This window comes from Grammomys surdaster, unplaced genomic scaffold (genome assembly GCF_004785775.1).
Source record: "Grammomys surdaster isolate TR1022 unplaced genomic scaffold, NIH_TR_1.0 125704, whole genome shotgun sequence".
Lineage (NCBI taxonomy): Eukaryota > Metazoa > Chordata > Mammalia > Rodentia > Muridae > Grammomys > Grammomys surdaster.
The window spans coordinates 2,430,081-2,447,780 of NW_021620539.1; the positions used below are offsets into that span (position 1 = coordinate 2,430,081).

At 36.7% G+C, this 17,700-nt stretch overlaps 1 protein-coding gene across 1 annotated transcript in view; it reads left to right on the plus strand.

The window, feature by feature from the left end:
- The window catches only part of LOC114639413 (syntaxin-binding protein 5-like), a gene marked incomplete at its 3' end in the record, with an annotated part of 222,451 nt that overhangs the window by 102,875 nt on the left and 101,876 nt on the right, over window positions 1–17,700 (plus strand). Inside the window, exon 3 of the mRNA XM_028788160.1 lies at window positions 10,662–10,796. Within this exon, the coding sequence (XP_028643993.1) occupies window positions 10,662–10,796 (135 nt within the window). The remainder of the gene's footprint in view (window positions 1–10,661; window positions 10,797–17,700) is intronic.

Below are 17,700 nucleotides of genomic sequence, written 5' to 3' on the forward strand. Positions count from 1 at the left end.
CATTTGTAAAAGTCTTTAAAAGGAAGGTATGCTAACTGTTTGAAGAGTTGTATAAATAGAAATGCTGTCATTTTGTTGTTTGTTTGTTAATAGACTCGATGTAAACATTTTAGTTTTCTGGAATATAATACATACTCAAGATGCTAAGAGATTTTGTTTCTCTCTCCAGCCCTCCTTATTTTTCCCCTGATCTTCTCTCTTTCCATCTCTTTCTCTCTCCCTCAAACCATAGAATCTCTGTATCACCTCCTTTTAAATATAAGGTCATGTCTAAAAATATTTTTATCAGTTATTTTTCTCATGGCTGTGACAAAACATCTGGCATGAAGCACTTATGGAAGGAAGGGTTTATTTTAACTTAGGATTTAAAGGTTTAGTCCATCATAGTGGAGAAAGCATGGCAGCAGGAGCATGAGAGAGCTGGTCATTTGTTTCCACAGTCAAGGAACAGAGAGATAAATGCTGGTGCTTAGCTTCCTTCCTTCCTTTCTTTCCTCCTTCCTTTCTTTCTCTCCCTCTCCCTCTCCCTCTCCCTCTCCCTCCCTCCCTCCCTCCCTCCCTCCCTCCCTCCCTCCCTCCCTCTCTCTCTCTCTCTCTCTCTCTCTCTTCCTTCCTCCTTTCTTTTTTTCTTTCTTCCTTTTTATTCAGTCTGGGACCTCCCCCCCAGCCCATGGAATGATTCCACCCACCTTCAGGGTAGGTTTTCCCTCCTTAGTTAAACCTCTCTGGAAATGGCATCATAGATGCTTCCAGAGGCATGTCTCCTAGATGAGTTAAATCCAGTTAAGCTAACTGTGAAGATGACAGAGTGTTCATAAATTTAACCCATTTTAGAAGAACTAGTCCTTTGAAAGTTTATTAGTGCTAGCCCAAATTTTGAGTTTGTTTTGTAACTTCCTTATACACTATTCCTATTTGTATTTCATGTAGCTGTAGAAGATATTTAGTCTCTCTTCCAAAATAAGATTGTTCAAACTACCAGTTAATAAAATTGTTCCTGGCTTTGATAGCACTACTAACCCTAGCTTACTCACATGCTATGATTTTCAAATATTTTACTAGTCCAGGAACCATTTCCTAGATATAAACTCTAGTTTTAAACTTATACAAATGTATTAATAAATGGAAATATCATATAATACATGGATAACATGAATGAATATATAATAACTAATGAGTTATTTTGATTATAGGGTGGAATTATTGACTTTTATTGAACTTAAGGGCCAGCAAAACTCTTATTGTTTTGTTTTTTTCTTTCTTTCTTTTTTTTTTTTTTTGGTTTGAGCCATTGTTAAACCAAACTATATATGTTCTAGTTTATGCTTTTTAGAACTAAAATTCAGAATTTTCTGTACATCCTTAATATAATATTTATTATATAAATTATCACTCCATGGTACTAACATGTATAATTGTATGTCAGCTGTGTAGTTAAACACCTTGATATCCTCCCAGTAAACAAAATGATCAACTGAAACTTCTTCCCTTCTGATAACCGCTTTTACTTAATATGATGTAATGAATTAACAAATTTTAAATCTGAGTAAGAAAACACAGAGAATGTAATCCTTAGTGAGTGTAATATAAAGTGCCCACCTTATAACTAATGACCTCTGTCAATGAATTGAAAAGTTATAGGTCATTATGTTACTAATTGTTTTAAGAATAGATAAAAATCAATGAACAGAGCTTAACAGGATAATCAAACTATAACTCAAACTTCAAGATGCTAGACAGGAAGATTGCTGTGGGTTTGAGGCCAACCTTGGGTAGATTAGGATCCCATGTTTCAAATGACCTAAAGAAGAAAAAAAAATCAAGTAATTGTCTATAAAACATTGTAATTTAAAATTCAAAGAGGAAGTAACTTAGGGTATTTAGGATAGGATGTATCCTATTGAACACATTATTGACACATTACCTAATTTTATTTTATTTGTAATATATATGAATTAATAGAACTGTATTCAGTTTTGTCAAATATTTTCGTAAATTTTAATTCCAAAGGGGCATGGATACACTGTATAAATTTTGAGTCTCCAACATCTATATACAGGTACATTTTAACCATAAAGCGTGTATTCTGTTAATTAATCTTATATGTGTTAATTGTTATTTCTATTGTATTTTAGACAATGTAAATTGAGAATGCATAATGTTATATGAAATATTTTGATCATATATATTTCATGTTTGTTACAAGAAATAATATGTTGAAAAAAATAGCATAAACATGCTATGATTTCCATTAAAAAGTTAACCATTTAAGGAGCTTTCTGTGATAATTTCAGCAACTTTGTATGAAGTTACATAGTCAAATAAAAATAGAAAAATTAACATTTTGATTCAAAAGAGTGGTATGCATAGCTAATGTGGTCCATGCCACATTCTAGGAATAAGACTATGTTGCTGTAGCATAGTTCTGCTTTTTAATATGTGTGTTGTCTGTGGCTATTTTTGTGCTACTGTGTAAAAGTTGAGAGGCTGTAAGACAAACTGTGTTAGTTAAAGCACAAAATATTTTCTGTATTTTAGTACTTCACAGAACTAGATTACTGTCTCTAATTTAGGTTATTGGTAAGTTACCTAATAGTTGCAGAAATTTAATTTAATTTGTATTATGTTACAAGGTTCCTCAAGTAATGACAAGTGATTGAGTGAGGTTTTTATTGATACATTAGTTGGCTGACAGTCAATTAGGACTATGAATGAAATTTAGTTGAATATTAATACTTTTTTAACTTGGTCTTTTGTATAATAGTACTAGATGGTATAGTTTATTTTAAATCATGAGGTTGTTTTACTTAAGAGACATTTTCTTTACTTTTATGGGTTAAAATTTCCACTAAAGTTTCTGCCTACCAGTATTTTGGCTTATGGGACTACAAGATGCACAGGGATGCTATCTCCTTCTTTGTTGACTTATTTTTAAAATTCCTGTTATTGTCTTCCTTAGTACTCTTCCTCCTCCTCCCCTTCTCTTCATAATTTCATCTTTAACTAGTTTTAGGGAACCACATAGCCACATCCCTTCTATCATAACAGTAATTTAGGCTCCTATCCTGAAACTTGAAGAGTAAGAAGTAGTCACTCAACCACAGAAAAATGCCTCTTCCATTCTGTTCTGTAGATTGTCTGATAAAATTTGCCTTATAAAGTCTGAGCATGGATAAGACTCACCTGGTAATTCTTTGCTAAAGTGCAGTTTGTAGTTTAGAAAGTCTGAGTGAAGCCTCAGTGTTTGGGTTTGAAATAAGTGTGTAGCTAGTATTGATGCTGCTGTCAATGGACCTTTACTTAAATAGCAAAGACTGATGCTTTTAAAATATGAAAAAAAATCAGTTTCTTATGTACCATCCATACGTAATGAATCACCGTTTTTGTGGTTATAATCTTAAAACACATTAAAATTAGGTGTTTATTACACCAAAGATTTAAAATATTGGTATAACTTAGTGGATGTGCATCAAGACCATTCCCAAGCAGCTTTAAAACCATATTAGTAGGTATTGTCTCCAAAATATTGGAAACCATCTCTGGTGTTTTGTTGTTGTTTTCACATGCAGTTCAATACGCACTTGATTCACCATATCTAAGTTAGGTAATGCAATTATAAATATTCTTTATGAGGGTAAGATCTTAGTTGGATTAGCAAAGTCATTCTTCCTGAAACTCAAGAATTTACTGGCAGCTACATGAGAAATTGTTGCCAATAAGTTATATTAGAACTCATTCGAAAGAAGACCTTCTAAGTGAAATTCTACTTATGAGTTTCTATTTATTTTTGAGACAGGGTCTCTCTACATAGCCAGGCTGGCTGGCCTCGAACTCATGAAGATCTACCTGCCTCTGCTTCCCAACTGCTGTGATGAAAGGCATTCAACACTATGCCTGGCCCATTGAATCTCTTATAGAAAAATGACAATGATTTAGTTCTATTTTAATTTAAAATTTTTCTTGCTTATGAGTTATGACGTTTCTTTTGAAAATTATTTTATTTATCTACACCCCAAATATTGTCCCTCCCAGTCTCCCCTCCCAGAGTTCTTCACTCCATCCTCCCTCCTCTTCACCTCTAAGAGGATGTTCCACCCTTCACTCCACCTCACCCTCAACATTCCCCTTCCCTGGGGCCTCAAGTTTCTACAGGATTAGGCATATCCTCTCCTACTGAGGCTAGACAAGGCAGGGCCTCGGACCAGCCCTGTATGCTCTTTGGATGGTGGTTTAGTCTCTGGGAGCTCTCAGGGGTCCGGGTTAGTTAACATTGTTAGTCTTCTTACAGGGTTGCCATCCTCTTCAGCTCCTTTAATCCTTTTCCTAACTCTTCCATAGGGTTCCCAAACCTCAGTCCAATGTGTGACTGTTAAGTATCTGCATCAGTCTCAGTCAGCTGCTGGTAGAGCCTCTCAGAGGACAGTTATGCTAGGCTCCTGTTTACAAGCACAACATAGCATCAGTAATAGTGTTATGGTTTGATGCCCGCACATGGGATGGATCCCAAGTTGAGCTGGTCACTGGATGGCCTTTCCTTCAGTCTCTGCTCCATTTTTCTCTTTGCATATCCTTTAGACAGGAACAATTCTGGGTCAAGAATTGTCAAGATGGGTGGGTGATCCCATGTCTCAAGTGGGAGACATGTCTATCTACTGGAGGTGGTCTCTTTAGGTTCCATTTCCCCACTGTTGGGCATTTTGGGTAAGGTCATCCCCACTGGGTCCTGGGAGTCTCTCATATCCCTGATGTCTAGGACTTTCCAGAGGTTCCTCCTACCTCCAACCATGGCAGCTGTATGTTTCCATGCATTCTCTTAGCCCTCTGCACTTCTCTCCTGCCTTCTCTCATATCTGATTCTGTTCCCCCTTTTCCCTCCCCTTCCCCTCTCCCATTCAGGTTCTTCCCTCCCTCTGCCTCCCATGATTATTTTCTTCCCCCTTCTAAATGGGATTGAAGCATCCTCACTTGGGCCTTCCTTCTTGCTAAACTTCTTATGGTCTGTGGGGTGTAAAATGGGTATCCTGTATTTTTGGCTACTATCTACTTATCAGTGAGTACATAACATGCATGTCCTTTTGGGTCTGGGTTACCTCACTCAGGATGATATTTTCTAGTTCCATCCATTTGCCTGCAAAATTCATGATATCCTTGTTTTAAATAGCAGAACAGTATTCCATTGTGTAAATGAACCACATTTTCTGTATCCATTCTTTAGTTGAGGGACATCTGGGTTGCTTCCAGTTTCTGCCTATTATGAATAAGGCTGCTATGAGCCTAGTGGAGCTTGTGTCCTTGTGGTATGGTTGAGCATCCTGGGTATATGCCCAGGAGTGGAATAGCTGGATATTCAGGTAGAACTATTTCCAATTTTCTGAGGGACTGCCAGATTGATTTCCAGAGTGCTTGTAACAATTTGCAATCCCACCAGCAATGAAGGAATGTTACCCCTTTTCCACATCCTTGCCAGCATGTGTTATCACTTGAGTTTTTGATCTTAGCCATTCTAATTGCTGTAAGGTGGAATCTCAGGGTCATTCTGATTTTCATTTCCCTGTTGAACATTTTTTCAATCACATCTTGGACACTTGAGATTCCTCTGTTGAGAGTGCTCTGTTTAGCTCTATAATCCATTTTCCAGTATATCTGGTTTTATATTGAAGTCCTTGATCTACTTGGACTTGAACTTTGTACAAGGTGATAGATATGTATCAATTTGTGTTCTTCTACATGTAGACCACCAGTTAGACCAGCACCATTTGTTGAAGATGCTTTCTTTTCTCAACTGCATGGTTTTGGCTTCTTTTGTCAAAGATAAAGTGCCCCTTAGGTATGAGGGTTTATTTTTGAGTCTTTGATTCTATTCAGTTGATAGACCTGTCTTTTTCTGTACCAATACCATGCATTTTTTAAATCATTGCTCTGTAGTGCAGCTTGAGGTCAGGGATGGTCAGTCCTGCAAAAGTTCTTTTATTGCTGAGAATTTTTCTTCTGGGGTAAATGCCCGGGATCAGTATAGCAGTGTCTTTAAAAAAATCTTCAATTTATTTCTTCAGGGACTTGAAGTCCTTGTCATAGTTATCTTTCACTTGCTTGGTTAGAGTTACACTAAGATATTTTATTTTTTTTTTTGTGGTTATATTGTAGAGGGTGTTGTTTCCCTAATTTCTTTCTTAGCCCATTTATCATTTGTATAAATGAAGGCTACTGATTTGTTTGAGTTAATTTTATGTCCAGACACTTTGCTGAAGTTGTTTATCAGTTGTAGGAGTTCTCTGGTCTTAGAAATTTTGGGGGTCGCTTATGTATACTACCATATCATCTGCAAATAGTGAGACCTTGACTTTTTTATTGGATATTTTATTTATTTACATTTCAGATGTCATCCACTTTCCCCATTTCCCCTTCCTAGAACTCTTCCTTTCCAGTTTGTATCCCCTTGATCTCCTTGTTTTCTAACTGCTTTAGCTAGAACTCCAAGTACTGTAGTGAATAGATAGGAAAAGAGTTGGCAGTCTATGTCAATGTTTCTCAAACAGAGGTCTGTGGGCATGGCCAGCAGTTGTGCTTTTTCAACAGTAACTTTTACTTGAAATGCTTTTATTTTTATATTAAATTAATACTAACATTCTAAGGATTTGGACAGATGGTTCTATCTAAAAATGCTAGCTATACAAGTTCAGTTCACAAGTTCAGTTCACATGTATTTACAATTATGTTAGTACTAAACAGTTTTATTTTGTTATAGAATAATAACATATCAGAAGTATACTATTTGCACATTAGACATTTTGTACCACACAACTACCTCAGAGAGCAAAGGAGTAAAGACTGATTTGTGCTCATGGTTTCAGATGTTTCGTCCCAGGGCCACCCGACTTTGCAGCATGGTGAGGCAGTATACCATGGCATAGCATTGTAGAAGGGCAAAATAATCCATCTCTTAGAAGCCAGGAAACAGAGAGTACAAGCCTGAGAAACCAGGCTTTTTCATTCCTTCCCTTTTATTTTATCCAGACCTCCATGCATAGGACAGCTTCAGTCACATTCAGGGTAGCTACTTCCTCTGTAGTTAATAACTTCAGTCACATTCAGGGTAGCTACTTCCTCTGTAGTTAATAACTTCAGGGCCAGAGATATAGCTCAGTAGTAGACCACTTACCTAAAATGTGTTTACTGCTCAGTACTATTCAACAAGAACCTAATAATCCCAAAAAACATAAAAATTTCTATTCATGGCAAATAATTGTAAAATAATACATGGTATACTGTGAAGCAGAGTTTGAAACAAAGAATAAGCATGCCAATCTTAAAAGAACCTAACATCAAACCCATATCCTTATTGTCAATATCACATAAATTACAGAAATTCTGCATTGAGTCCTAAGTGAATATCAGGAAGAATTTTTGAAAGTATGTACATTATTTAAGTTTTAAAATGACTTATTTTGTACATTGACCTTCAATAGTCTAATTCAAATAGAAATTTTATTTCCATAATTTTTATAGACATTAACACACTTGTTTTAGTTTTCTTTCTTGTCAATTTGTTTTTCTCTCTCATCACATATGCATCAGGTGATAAGGATTCTGTGTGTATTATAAGACAAGATTTATAAACACTTATTTAGTGAAGGTAGAATAGATGAGTGTATGGAAAGCAAGAAATGTCTTAAATATTCTGTAATATTCAAAATGAATAGGGAAACAACATATAACGTTTTAAAATTACTTTTGTATCAGGTTGTGGTAGTCGAAAGAGCTACAAATGAAGACTTAATGAATAAAAAGTTAAGTTGTATGAGGTAATCAATCAATTAATTATCATGATTATCAAGTACACAGAACATGTATAATTATACCCTTTGCCCATGTCAGTAAGTCACACTGTTCTATTAGATAAAGTTTGGAAATCTTAAACGATTATTCTAATGGGACCTCGGTTAGTTTCTCTTACTTAACCATCATTAAAGAGTTAGTTCACAGGCTAGTTCTTGTGCTGTTAGAATTTTCTTCCTGTCTTCTTTCTGTTCTGTAAGGACTGTTTATATTGGCATTCCACCTCCTGCCTCAGGTTTCATCACTGAACCCGGCAGTTCTCAGATTTTACTTGTTAACTGAGGTAGAGATCACTGTCATATTGACGTTTCCTCATGTTCTGTTTGAAGCTCTTAAATTGTTTTCTCTGTCTTCCTGTGATTCAGGTATGGTGATTGTATATCTTCTTTAAAATGAGTTTCTATTTATATTGAAAGTTAAATAGAAAATTGATTATTCATTGCCTAGAAACATGACCATCAAGTTATTTCCTGTGTAATATTAGTAACTATCCCTTGGAGACAGCTACTCTAGACTTCAGTTCTTAATTAAAGATTCCCAGTATCATGTAGGTTACTCATTAATTAGAAAAATCAATTTACTTTTCAGTTTCTTATGTCATAGCAAATTTCTAGCATTTTAAATGTGATATGCCTGATGCTTTCCACAGGATAGATAACATTTGTTTCAGAGAGGTAGGATATTGAAACATTCAATATGGGAGACTGAGAATATGTACTGGAAAACCTGGATGTTCACTGTTGACTCTTACCCACCATAGCTCTCAGAATCTTCACTCTTATGTGTGTTATAAGATGGAATTGTGTGAATTTATCATTAACTTTTTAAAAAGTGTATCTGTTTGCCTGTCTAATTTTTGTTCAGCTTTTATGATAGTTTACTAGATAATCTTCCAGGTAAACTCTAGGAAATATTTGGTGCAGTAATATGTTCTTGCAAGTGATTATCTGTGAACTTATTTTCTTTGTAAGGTCGTCTAGAAGGCTTCTGAGGTGGTTCAGTAGTTAAGAGCACTGGCTGCTCTTCCAGAGGTCCAGAACTCAATTTCTACAACCACATGGTGGATCATGATAAAGGGATCTGATGCCCTCTTATGGCCTGCAGATGTATATACAGACAACATTCATACATTTAAAAAAAGTATCCAGAAGAGCAACATGAATTCAAATTAGAGTGACTAATTGCAATGTTAATACTTGAGTCATTGAATTTCATATTTCATATACAATAGTTCTGATGGCTCTAGATATTGAACAGTCTCAGAGTTAGTCAGAAAGCCCATTATGAAGATGAGAATAGAATGGTGAAACTCAAGGAAGTCTTGATACCTTGGCACATGTCTGTGATTCCAACATTCCTACATTAAGATGGGAAATAGAGAAAAGAGAAGGCAAAAGAAGGATAGCTAGACTGAAGTATGCAGCACTATGGCAAGTAAGAGAAATTCTGCTTTATACAAGGTGGAAAAAGTGGACCGATACCTGAGATTGTCCTCTGACCTCCACATTCACACACACACACACACACACACACTCACACACACACACACAAACTCACACACACACACACACACACACACAAAAACTAAGAAAAGAATAAAGTGATTCTCTGACTTTAACAGTTTTCCCCTAATACATAAATATGAAGCATTTGAACGAAGTACAAATAACTACTACTTCTCTACGAACTCTGAAATTTATGTTCATTATGTACCTACTTTATCTTTCAAATGTCTTTTATTTAAATAAACAGTGGAGCTCAGTGGAAAGATACTAAATTTTGTAACTTAACAGGAATGGTTTGTATCACCATTTTTCCACTTACACTTCTTACCTGTTGGACTTTGGCAATTATAAAGAAGTTTAGTCTCATGTATGCATCAATAATAATAAACTTGAACATCTATAGAACAGAGGTTTATAAGTTATATTGTATTTTATATGTGTACACACACACACACACACACACACACACACACACACCACTTAGAATTATCTCCATGTATTAGACAATCTTAAATTATCTTTGGAATGGTTCCATTTCCAAAGTGGATACCTAGTCACAGTTTTAGAAATATTATCAGAACATTCCTTTGTCAATTTGAGTACATATGCCTATTGTGGTTTAATAAAAAAAACTGAAAACAAAATTCAATTTCCTGCTACAGAAAAAATCATCTTTGTTTCTCCTATGTAAAACAGAAATACATACTTGTTTTATCTCTGTATTCAGAATGACAAATAGTTCATTTGATCTCTTAGAAATAGTGATTCAAATGGTGGTTACCAGAAACTAAGCCAAGGAAGAAGGAAGGGTGTGTGGGGAGACTGGGGAAAGTGGATTAATAGTTACTATAATGTCAGATATGTAAAGGAAGCTTTGAAATACTGTCACACAGTATGGCCATAAGTGACAATAATATACCATCACTTACTAATGCTGGAAGAAAAGATTTCATTAGTCTTCTTAATTTGGAAATGATAAACTTCTTTTAAATATTTTCAGTGTACACATGTCTTAAACATCATTGTTCCCGTTATAATCTACAACTCTTATATTTTTGTGTATTGGTCAAAAAATTAAAACTAAACGTGATGTAAATCCATGCCCATAATAAACATGTATTCAATAATGATTGTCATTATCTTTAATGATATAGTATTACTATTGTCCAATGTTCTATTAATAAGGAGATGTTACCTCGGTACATAGGTTTTCCTATCATTTATATAGCTATAATTTTATGTTAGTGTGATATGTGTAAGGAAAATGTACTGATCAGATGTAAAATTCAGATATTTTAATTGTAATTTTCTTTCTTTCAGAATTACTTACTGTCATCTACCTTTCCAGAGTAAATGGCTCTATGTTGGAACAGAAAGAGGAAATACACATATTGTAAATATTGAATCTTTCATTCTTTCTGGATATGTCATCATGTGGAACAAGGCAATTGAACTGTGAGTTTGTACTTACCTGTCACTTTACCTGACAAAAACAGTGCATGGAGTATGTAACTTGTGGGATTATAGTTAATAAATCCATTGCTAATGACTCATTAATTTAAATTAAATTTGAACTAAAACCACAGATAACTTTAAAATAGATACAATTGAGTTAATGTGTGTTTATTTTTATATAAATTCTCTTTTAATTACTCTCTACTTCTTAAGATATATTAGAAATATATGTTATTCCAGAATTTTGTCGTAATTTTTGATAGTTATGTTTTGCTAGTGACTTTTTCTGGGGTTTTGGAAATTAATGTTAGAGACAGAAAATATACAATCGTGTTGATAGTCATCATCTTTAAGTAGCAAAACAGCATAAAAATTTTCCCTTAACTTTTGACATAATATGAAATATCTCTTTTATACTCTTATTTCTTTTTATAAATAACAAATTGAATGTTTAATTATTCTCTGCACTAGAATATAAGTGGAAGAGTCTAGCATATGATTTAACCCATGTTTGTATAATACATTCCCTTAATATGATTCTATGATTAAAAATGAAGTACACCAATAATTGGAAACAATTGAATTTTTGGTTGCATTTCCATATAGTCATACTATGCAAATTTGTAGGGGTATAATACTTTTTTTTTTTTTTTTTTTTATTGGATGATTTATTTACATTTCCTATGTTGTCCCCTTACCCCATCCCCCACCACCCCCTCGGAACCTCCAATCCCCTCGCCCCTCCTCCTTCTTCTCTGTGGATGTAACCTCTATCTACACCCCCCCCCACTCCCACCTCCCCACCCTCAAAATTCCCACCCCCTGGGGCATCCAGCCTTCATGAGGTCAAGGTTCTCTTCTTCCACCTATGCCCAGCAGGGCCCTCCACTTTTACATATTCAGCTGAAGCCCTGGATTCCCCCCTAAGTGCTCCCAGGCTGGTGGTTTAGACCCTGGGAGCTGTGGTTGGTTGGTATTGTTGCTCTCCTCATGGTGCCACAAACCCTTTCAGCTCCTTCAGTCTTCACTCTAACTCCTCCATTGAGAACCCCATGATCAGTTCAATGGCTAGTTGTGAGCATCTGCCTCTGAATATGTCTGACTCTTGAAGGCCTCTGAGGAGATATCCATATCAGGCTCTTATCAGCATGCACTTCCTGTCTTCCACATCAGCATCTACCTTTGGTGATTGCACATGGGATAGATACTCAGGTGGGGTGGTCTTGAGACGGCCCCTCCTTCAGTTTCTGTCCCTCACTTTGTCTCCATATTTGCTCCCTTGAGTATTTTGTTGCTCCTTCTAAGAAGGACCGAATCACCCTCACTTGGTCTTCCTTCTTTATGGGCTTCATGTGGCCTGTGAGTTGCATCTTGGGCATTTCAAGGTTCTAGGCTAATATCCAATAATCAGTGAGTGGATACCATGTGTCTTCTTTTGTGATTGGCTTACCTCACTCAGGATGATAATTTCTAGTTCCATCCATTTACCTAGGAACCTCTCGAATTCATTGTTTTTAATAGCTGAGTAATACTCCATTGTGTAAATATACCACATTTTTTGAATCCATTCCTCAGTTGAAGGACATCTGGGTTCTTTCCAGCTCCTGGCTATTATAAATAAGGCTGCTATGAACATAGTTGAGCATATGTCCTTGTTATATGTTCGAGCATCTTCTGGGTATATGCCTAGGAGTGGTATAGCTGGATCCTCGGGTAATGCTATGTCCAATTTTCTGAGGAACCGCCAGACTGATTTCCAAAGTGGTTGCACCATCTTGCAGTCCCACCAACAATGGAGGAGTGTTCCTCTTTCTCCACACCCTCGCCAGCATCTACTATCACCTGAGTTTTTAATCTTAGCCATTCTGACTGGTGTGAGATGGAATCTCAGGGTTGTTTTGATTTGCATTTCCCTGACGACTAAGGATGCTGAACATTTCTTTAGATGATTCTCGGCCATTCGAGTTTCTTCCGTTGAAAATTCTTTGTTAAGCTCTATACCCCATTTTTTAATAGGGTAATTTGGTTGTCTGGAGTCTAATTTCTTGAGTTCTTTGTATATATTGGATATTAGCCCTCTATCAGATGAAGGATTGGTAAAGATCTTTTCCCAATTTGTTGGTTGTCGTTTTGTCCTATTGACAGTGTCCTTTGCCTTACAGAAACTTTGCAATTTTATGAAGTCCCATTTGTCAATTCTCGATCTTAGAGCATATGCCATTGGAGTTCTGTTCAGGAACTTTTCCCCTGTGCCCAAGTATTCGAGGCTTTTCCCCACCTTCTCTTCTATTAGTTTCAGTGTATCTGGTTTTATGTGGAGGTCCTTTATCCACATAGACTTGAGCTTTGTACAAGGAGATAAGAATGGATCAATTTTCATTCTTCTACATGTTGTCTTCCAGTTGAACCAGCACCATTTGTTGAAAATGCTGTCCTTTTTCCACTGGACAGTTTTAGCTCCTTTGTCAAAGATCAAGTGACCATAGGAGTGTGGGTTCATTTCTGGGTCTTCAATTCTATTCCATTGATCTTCCTGCCTGTCTCTGTACCAATACCAGGTAGTTTTTATCACTATTGCTCTGTAGTACAGCTTGAGGTCAGGGATGGTAATTCCTCCAGAAGTTCTTTTATTGTTGAGAATAGTTTTCGCTATCCTGGGTTTTTTGTTATTCCATATGAATTTGAGAATTTCCTTTTCTAACTCTGTGAAGAATTGAGTTGGGATTTTAATGGGGATTGCATTGAATCTGTAGATTGCTTTTGGCAAGATGGCCATTTTTATTATATTAATCCTGCCAATCCATGAGCATGGGAGATCTTTCCATCTTCTGAGATCTTCTTCAATTTCTTTCTTCAGAGACTTGAAGTTCTTGTCATACAGGTCTTTCACTTGCTTGGTTAGATTCACACCAAGGTATTTTATATTATTTGCAACTATTGTGAAGGGTGTCATTTCCCTAATTTCTTTTTCAGTCTGTTTATCTTTCATGTAGAGGAAGGCTACTGATTTGTTTGAGTTGATTTTATAACCAGCCACTTTGCTGAAGTTGTTTATCAGGTTTAGGAGTTCTCTGGTGGAAGTTTGGGGGTCACTTAAGTATACTATCATATCATCTGCAAATAGCGATATTTTGACTTCTTCCTTTCCTATTTGTATCCCTTTGACTTCTTTTTGCTGTCTAATTGCTCTGGCTAAGACTTCCAGTACTATATTGAATAGGTAGGGGGAGAGTGGGCAACCTTGTCTAGTCCCTGATCTTAGTGGGATTGCTTCAAGTTTCTCTCCATTTAGCTTGATGTTGGCTACTGGTTTGCTGTAAATTGCTTTTACTATGTTTAGGTAGGGGCCTTGAATTCCTGATCTTTCCAAGACTTTTATCATGAAGGGATGTTGAATTTTGTCAAATGCTTTCTCAGCATCTAGTGAGATGATCATGTGGTTTTTTTCTTTAAGTTTGTTTATATAGTGGATTACATTGATGGATTTCCGAATATTGAACCATCCCTGCATTCCTGGGATAAAACCTACTTGATCATGATGGATAATTGTTTTGATGTGGTCTTGGATTCGGTTTGCTAGAATTTTATTGAGTATTTTTGCATCGATGTTCATAAGGGAGATTGGTCTGAAGTTCTCTTTCTTTGTCGGGTCCTTGTGGGGTTTGGGTATGAGTGTAATTGTAGCTTCATAGAACGAATTGGGTAGTGTTCCTTCTGTCTCTATTTTGTGGAATAGTTTGAAGAGAATTGGTATTAGGTCTTCCTTGAAGGTCTGATAGAATTCAGCACTAAAACCATCTGGTCCTGGGCTTTTTTTATTGGGGAGGCTTTTGATGACTGCTGCTATTTCCTGAGGGGTTATAGGACTATTTAGATGGTTTATCTGCTCCTGGTTTAACTTCGGTACCTGGTATCTGTCTAGGAAATTGTCCATTTCATCCAGGTTTTCCAGTTTTGTTGAGTATAGGCCTTTGTAGTAGGATCTGATGATTTTTTGAATTTCTTCAGTTTCTGTTGTTATGTCTCCCTTTTCAGTTCTGATTTTATTAATTTGGATACTGTCTCTGTGCCCTCTGGTTAATCTGGCTAAGGGTTTATCTATCTTGTTGATTTTCTCAAAGAACCAACTCCTGGTTTTATTGATATTTTGTATTGTTCTTTCTGTTTCTACTTGGTTGATTTCAGCCCTGAGTTTGATTATTTCCTGCCTTCTACTCCTCCTGGGTGTATTTGCTTCTTTTTGTTCTAGAGCTTTTAGTTGTGCAGTCAACTTGTTAGTGTGTGCTCTTTCCAGTTTCTTTTTGTAGGCACTTAGAGCTATGAGCTTTCCTCTTAGCACTGCCTTCATGGAGTCCCACAAGTTTTGGTATGATGTGTCCTCATTTTCATTGAATTCTAAAAAGTCTTTTATTTCTTTCTTTATTTCTTCCTTGACCAAGTCATCATTGAGTAGAGAGTTGTTCAGTTTCCATGTGTACGTGGGTTTTCCATTGTTTTTGTCATTATTAAAGACCAGTCTTAGTCCGTGGTGATCTGATAAGATGCAAGGGATTATTTCAATCTTTTTGTATCTGTAGAGGCTTGTTTTGTGACCAATTATATGGTCTATTTTGGAGAAGGTACCATGAGGTGCTGAGAAAAAGGTATATTCTTTTGTTTTAGGATGAAATGTTCTATAGATGTCTGTTAAGTCCATTTGGTTCATAACTTCTGTTAATTTCAAAGTGTCTCTGTTTAGTTTCTGTTTCCATGATCTGTCCATTGCTGACAGTGGGGTGTTGAAATCCCCCACTATTATTGTGTGAGGTGTAATGTGTGTTTTGAGCTTTAGTAAAGTTTCTTTTATGTATGTAGGTGCCCTTGCATTTGGAGCATAGATGTTCAGAATTGAGAGTTCACCTTGGTAGATTTTTCCTTTGATGAGTATGAAGTGTCCTTCCTTATCTTTTTTGATTAATTTTGGATGAAAGTCGATTTTATTTGATATTAGAATGGCTACTCCAGCTTGTTTCTTGGGACCATTGGCTTGAAAAATTGTTTTCCACCCTTTTATTCTGAGGTAGTGTCTGTCTTTGTCACTGAGGTGCGTTTCTTGTATGCAGCAAAATTCTGGGTCTTGTTTGTGTATCCAGTCTGATAGTCTGCGTCTTTTTATTGGGGAATTGAGACCATTGATGTTAAGAGATATTAAGGAAAAATGATTGTTGCTTGCTGTTATTTTTTTTTTTTTTTATTAGAGGTAAAGTTATGTTCGTATCTTTTTTGGGGGTTGTTGGAAGATTACTTACTTGCTTTTCCTAGGTTGTAGTTTCGCTCCTTGTGTTGGCATTTTCCATCAATTATCCTTTGAAGTGCTGGGTTTGTGGGAAGATATTGTGCAAATTTGGTTTTGTCATGGAATATCTTGGTTTCACCATCTATAGTGATTGAGAGTTTTGCTGGGTATAGTAATCTGGGCTGGCAATTGTGTTCTCTTAGTGTCTGTATGATGTCCGTCCAGGCTCTTCTGGCTTTTATAGTCTCTGGTGAGAAGTCTGGTGTAATTCTTATAGGTCTGCCTTTATATGTTACTTGACCTTTTTCCCTTACTGCTTTTAGTATTTTTTCTTTGTTTTGTGCATCTGATGTTTTGATTATTATGTGACGGGAGGTATTTCTTTTCTGGTCTAGTCTATTTGGCGTTCTGTAGGCTTCTTGTATGTTTATGGGCATCTTGTTCTTTAGGTTAGGGAAGTTTTCCTCAATAATTTTGTTGAAGATATTTACTGGCCCTTTAAGTTGGGAATCTTCATTCTCATCTATACCTATTATCCTTAGGTTTGGTCTTCTCATTGTGTCCTGGATTTCCTGGATGTTTTGAGTTAGGAGTTTTTTGCGTTTTTCATTTTCTTTGACAACTGTGTCAATATTTTCCACCGTATCTTCTGCATTTGAGATTCTCTCTTCTATCTCTTGTATTCGGTTGGTGATGCTTGCGTCTGTGACTCCTGATCTCTTTCTTAGGTTTTCTATCTCCATGGTTGTCTCCCTTTGAACTTTCTTTATTGTTTCTATTTCTAGTTTCAGGTCCTGAATGTTTTTGTTTAACTCCTTCTTTGTGTTTTCTTCCATTTCTTTAAGGGATTTCTGTGATTCCTCTTTAAGGGCTTCTATCTGTTTACTTGTACTCTCCTGTATTTCTTTAAGGGAGTTAATTCCTTCTTATAATCCTCTATCATCATCATGAGAAGTGATTTTAATTCTGAATCCTGCTTTTCAGGTGTGATGGGGTGTTTAGGGCTTGCTATATTGGGAGAATTGGGCACTGATGATGCCAAGAAACTTTGGTTTCCGTTGCTTATGTTCTTGCGCTTGCCTTTCGCCATCTGGTTAACTCTAGTGGTACCTGCTCTCACTGTGTAAAACTGGAGTCTGTATTTCCAGTTATCTTGCTTATTGCAGAGCTCCTCAGAGTCCAGAGGTCTCTGTGGTCTTATGCTCCTAATCTCCTGGGTGGAATAACTCCTGGGACTCAGGCCACCTCTTGGATCTGGAAATCCTTCTGCTCTGAGTGCAGTGGGTCCTCGATGACTCAGGATTCAGTTTCAGCTGCTCTGAGTGCAGTGGCTCCAGCTGCTCTGAGTGCAGTGGCTCCTGGATGACTCAGGATTCAGTTTCTCAACAGGACAGGAGCAGACCGACTCTGTGTCACCTGCTCTGAGTGCAGTGGCTCCTGGATGACTCAGGATTCAGTTTCTCCACAGGACAGGAGCAGACCAACTCTGTGTCAGCTGCTCTGAGTGCAGTGGCTCCTGGATGACTCAGGATTCAGTTTCTCCACAGGACGGGAGCAGACCGACTCTGTGTCTGCTCCAGCCCGGAGGAGCAGGCAGGGGCAGAAGGGAAGTGGAATTCCGGAGGGGCG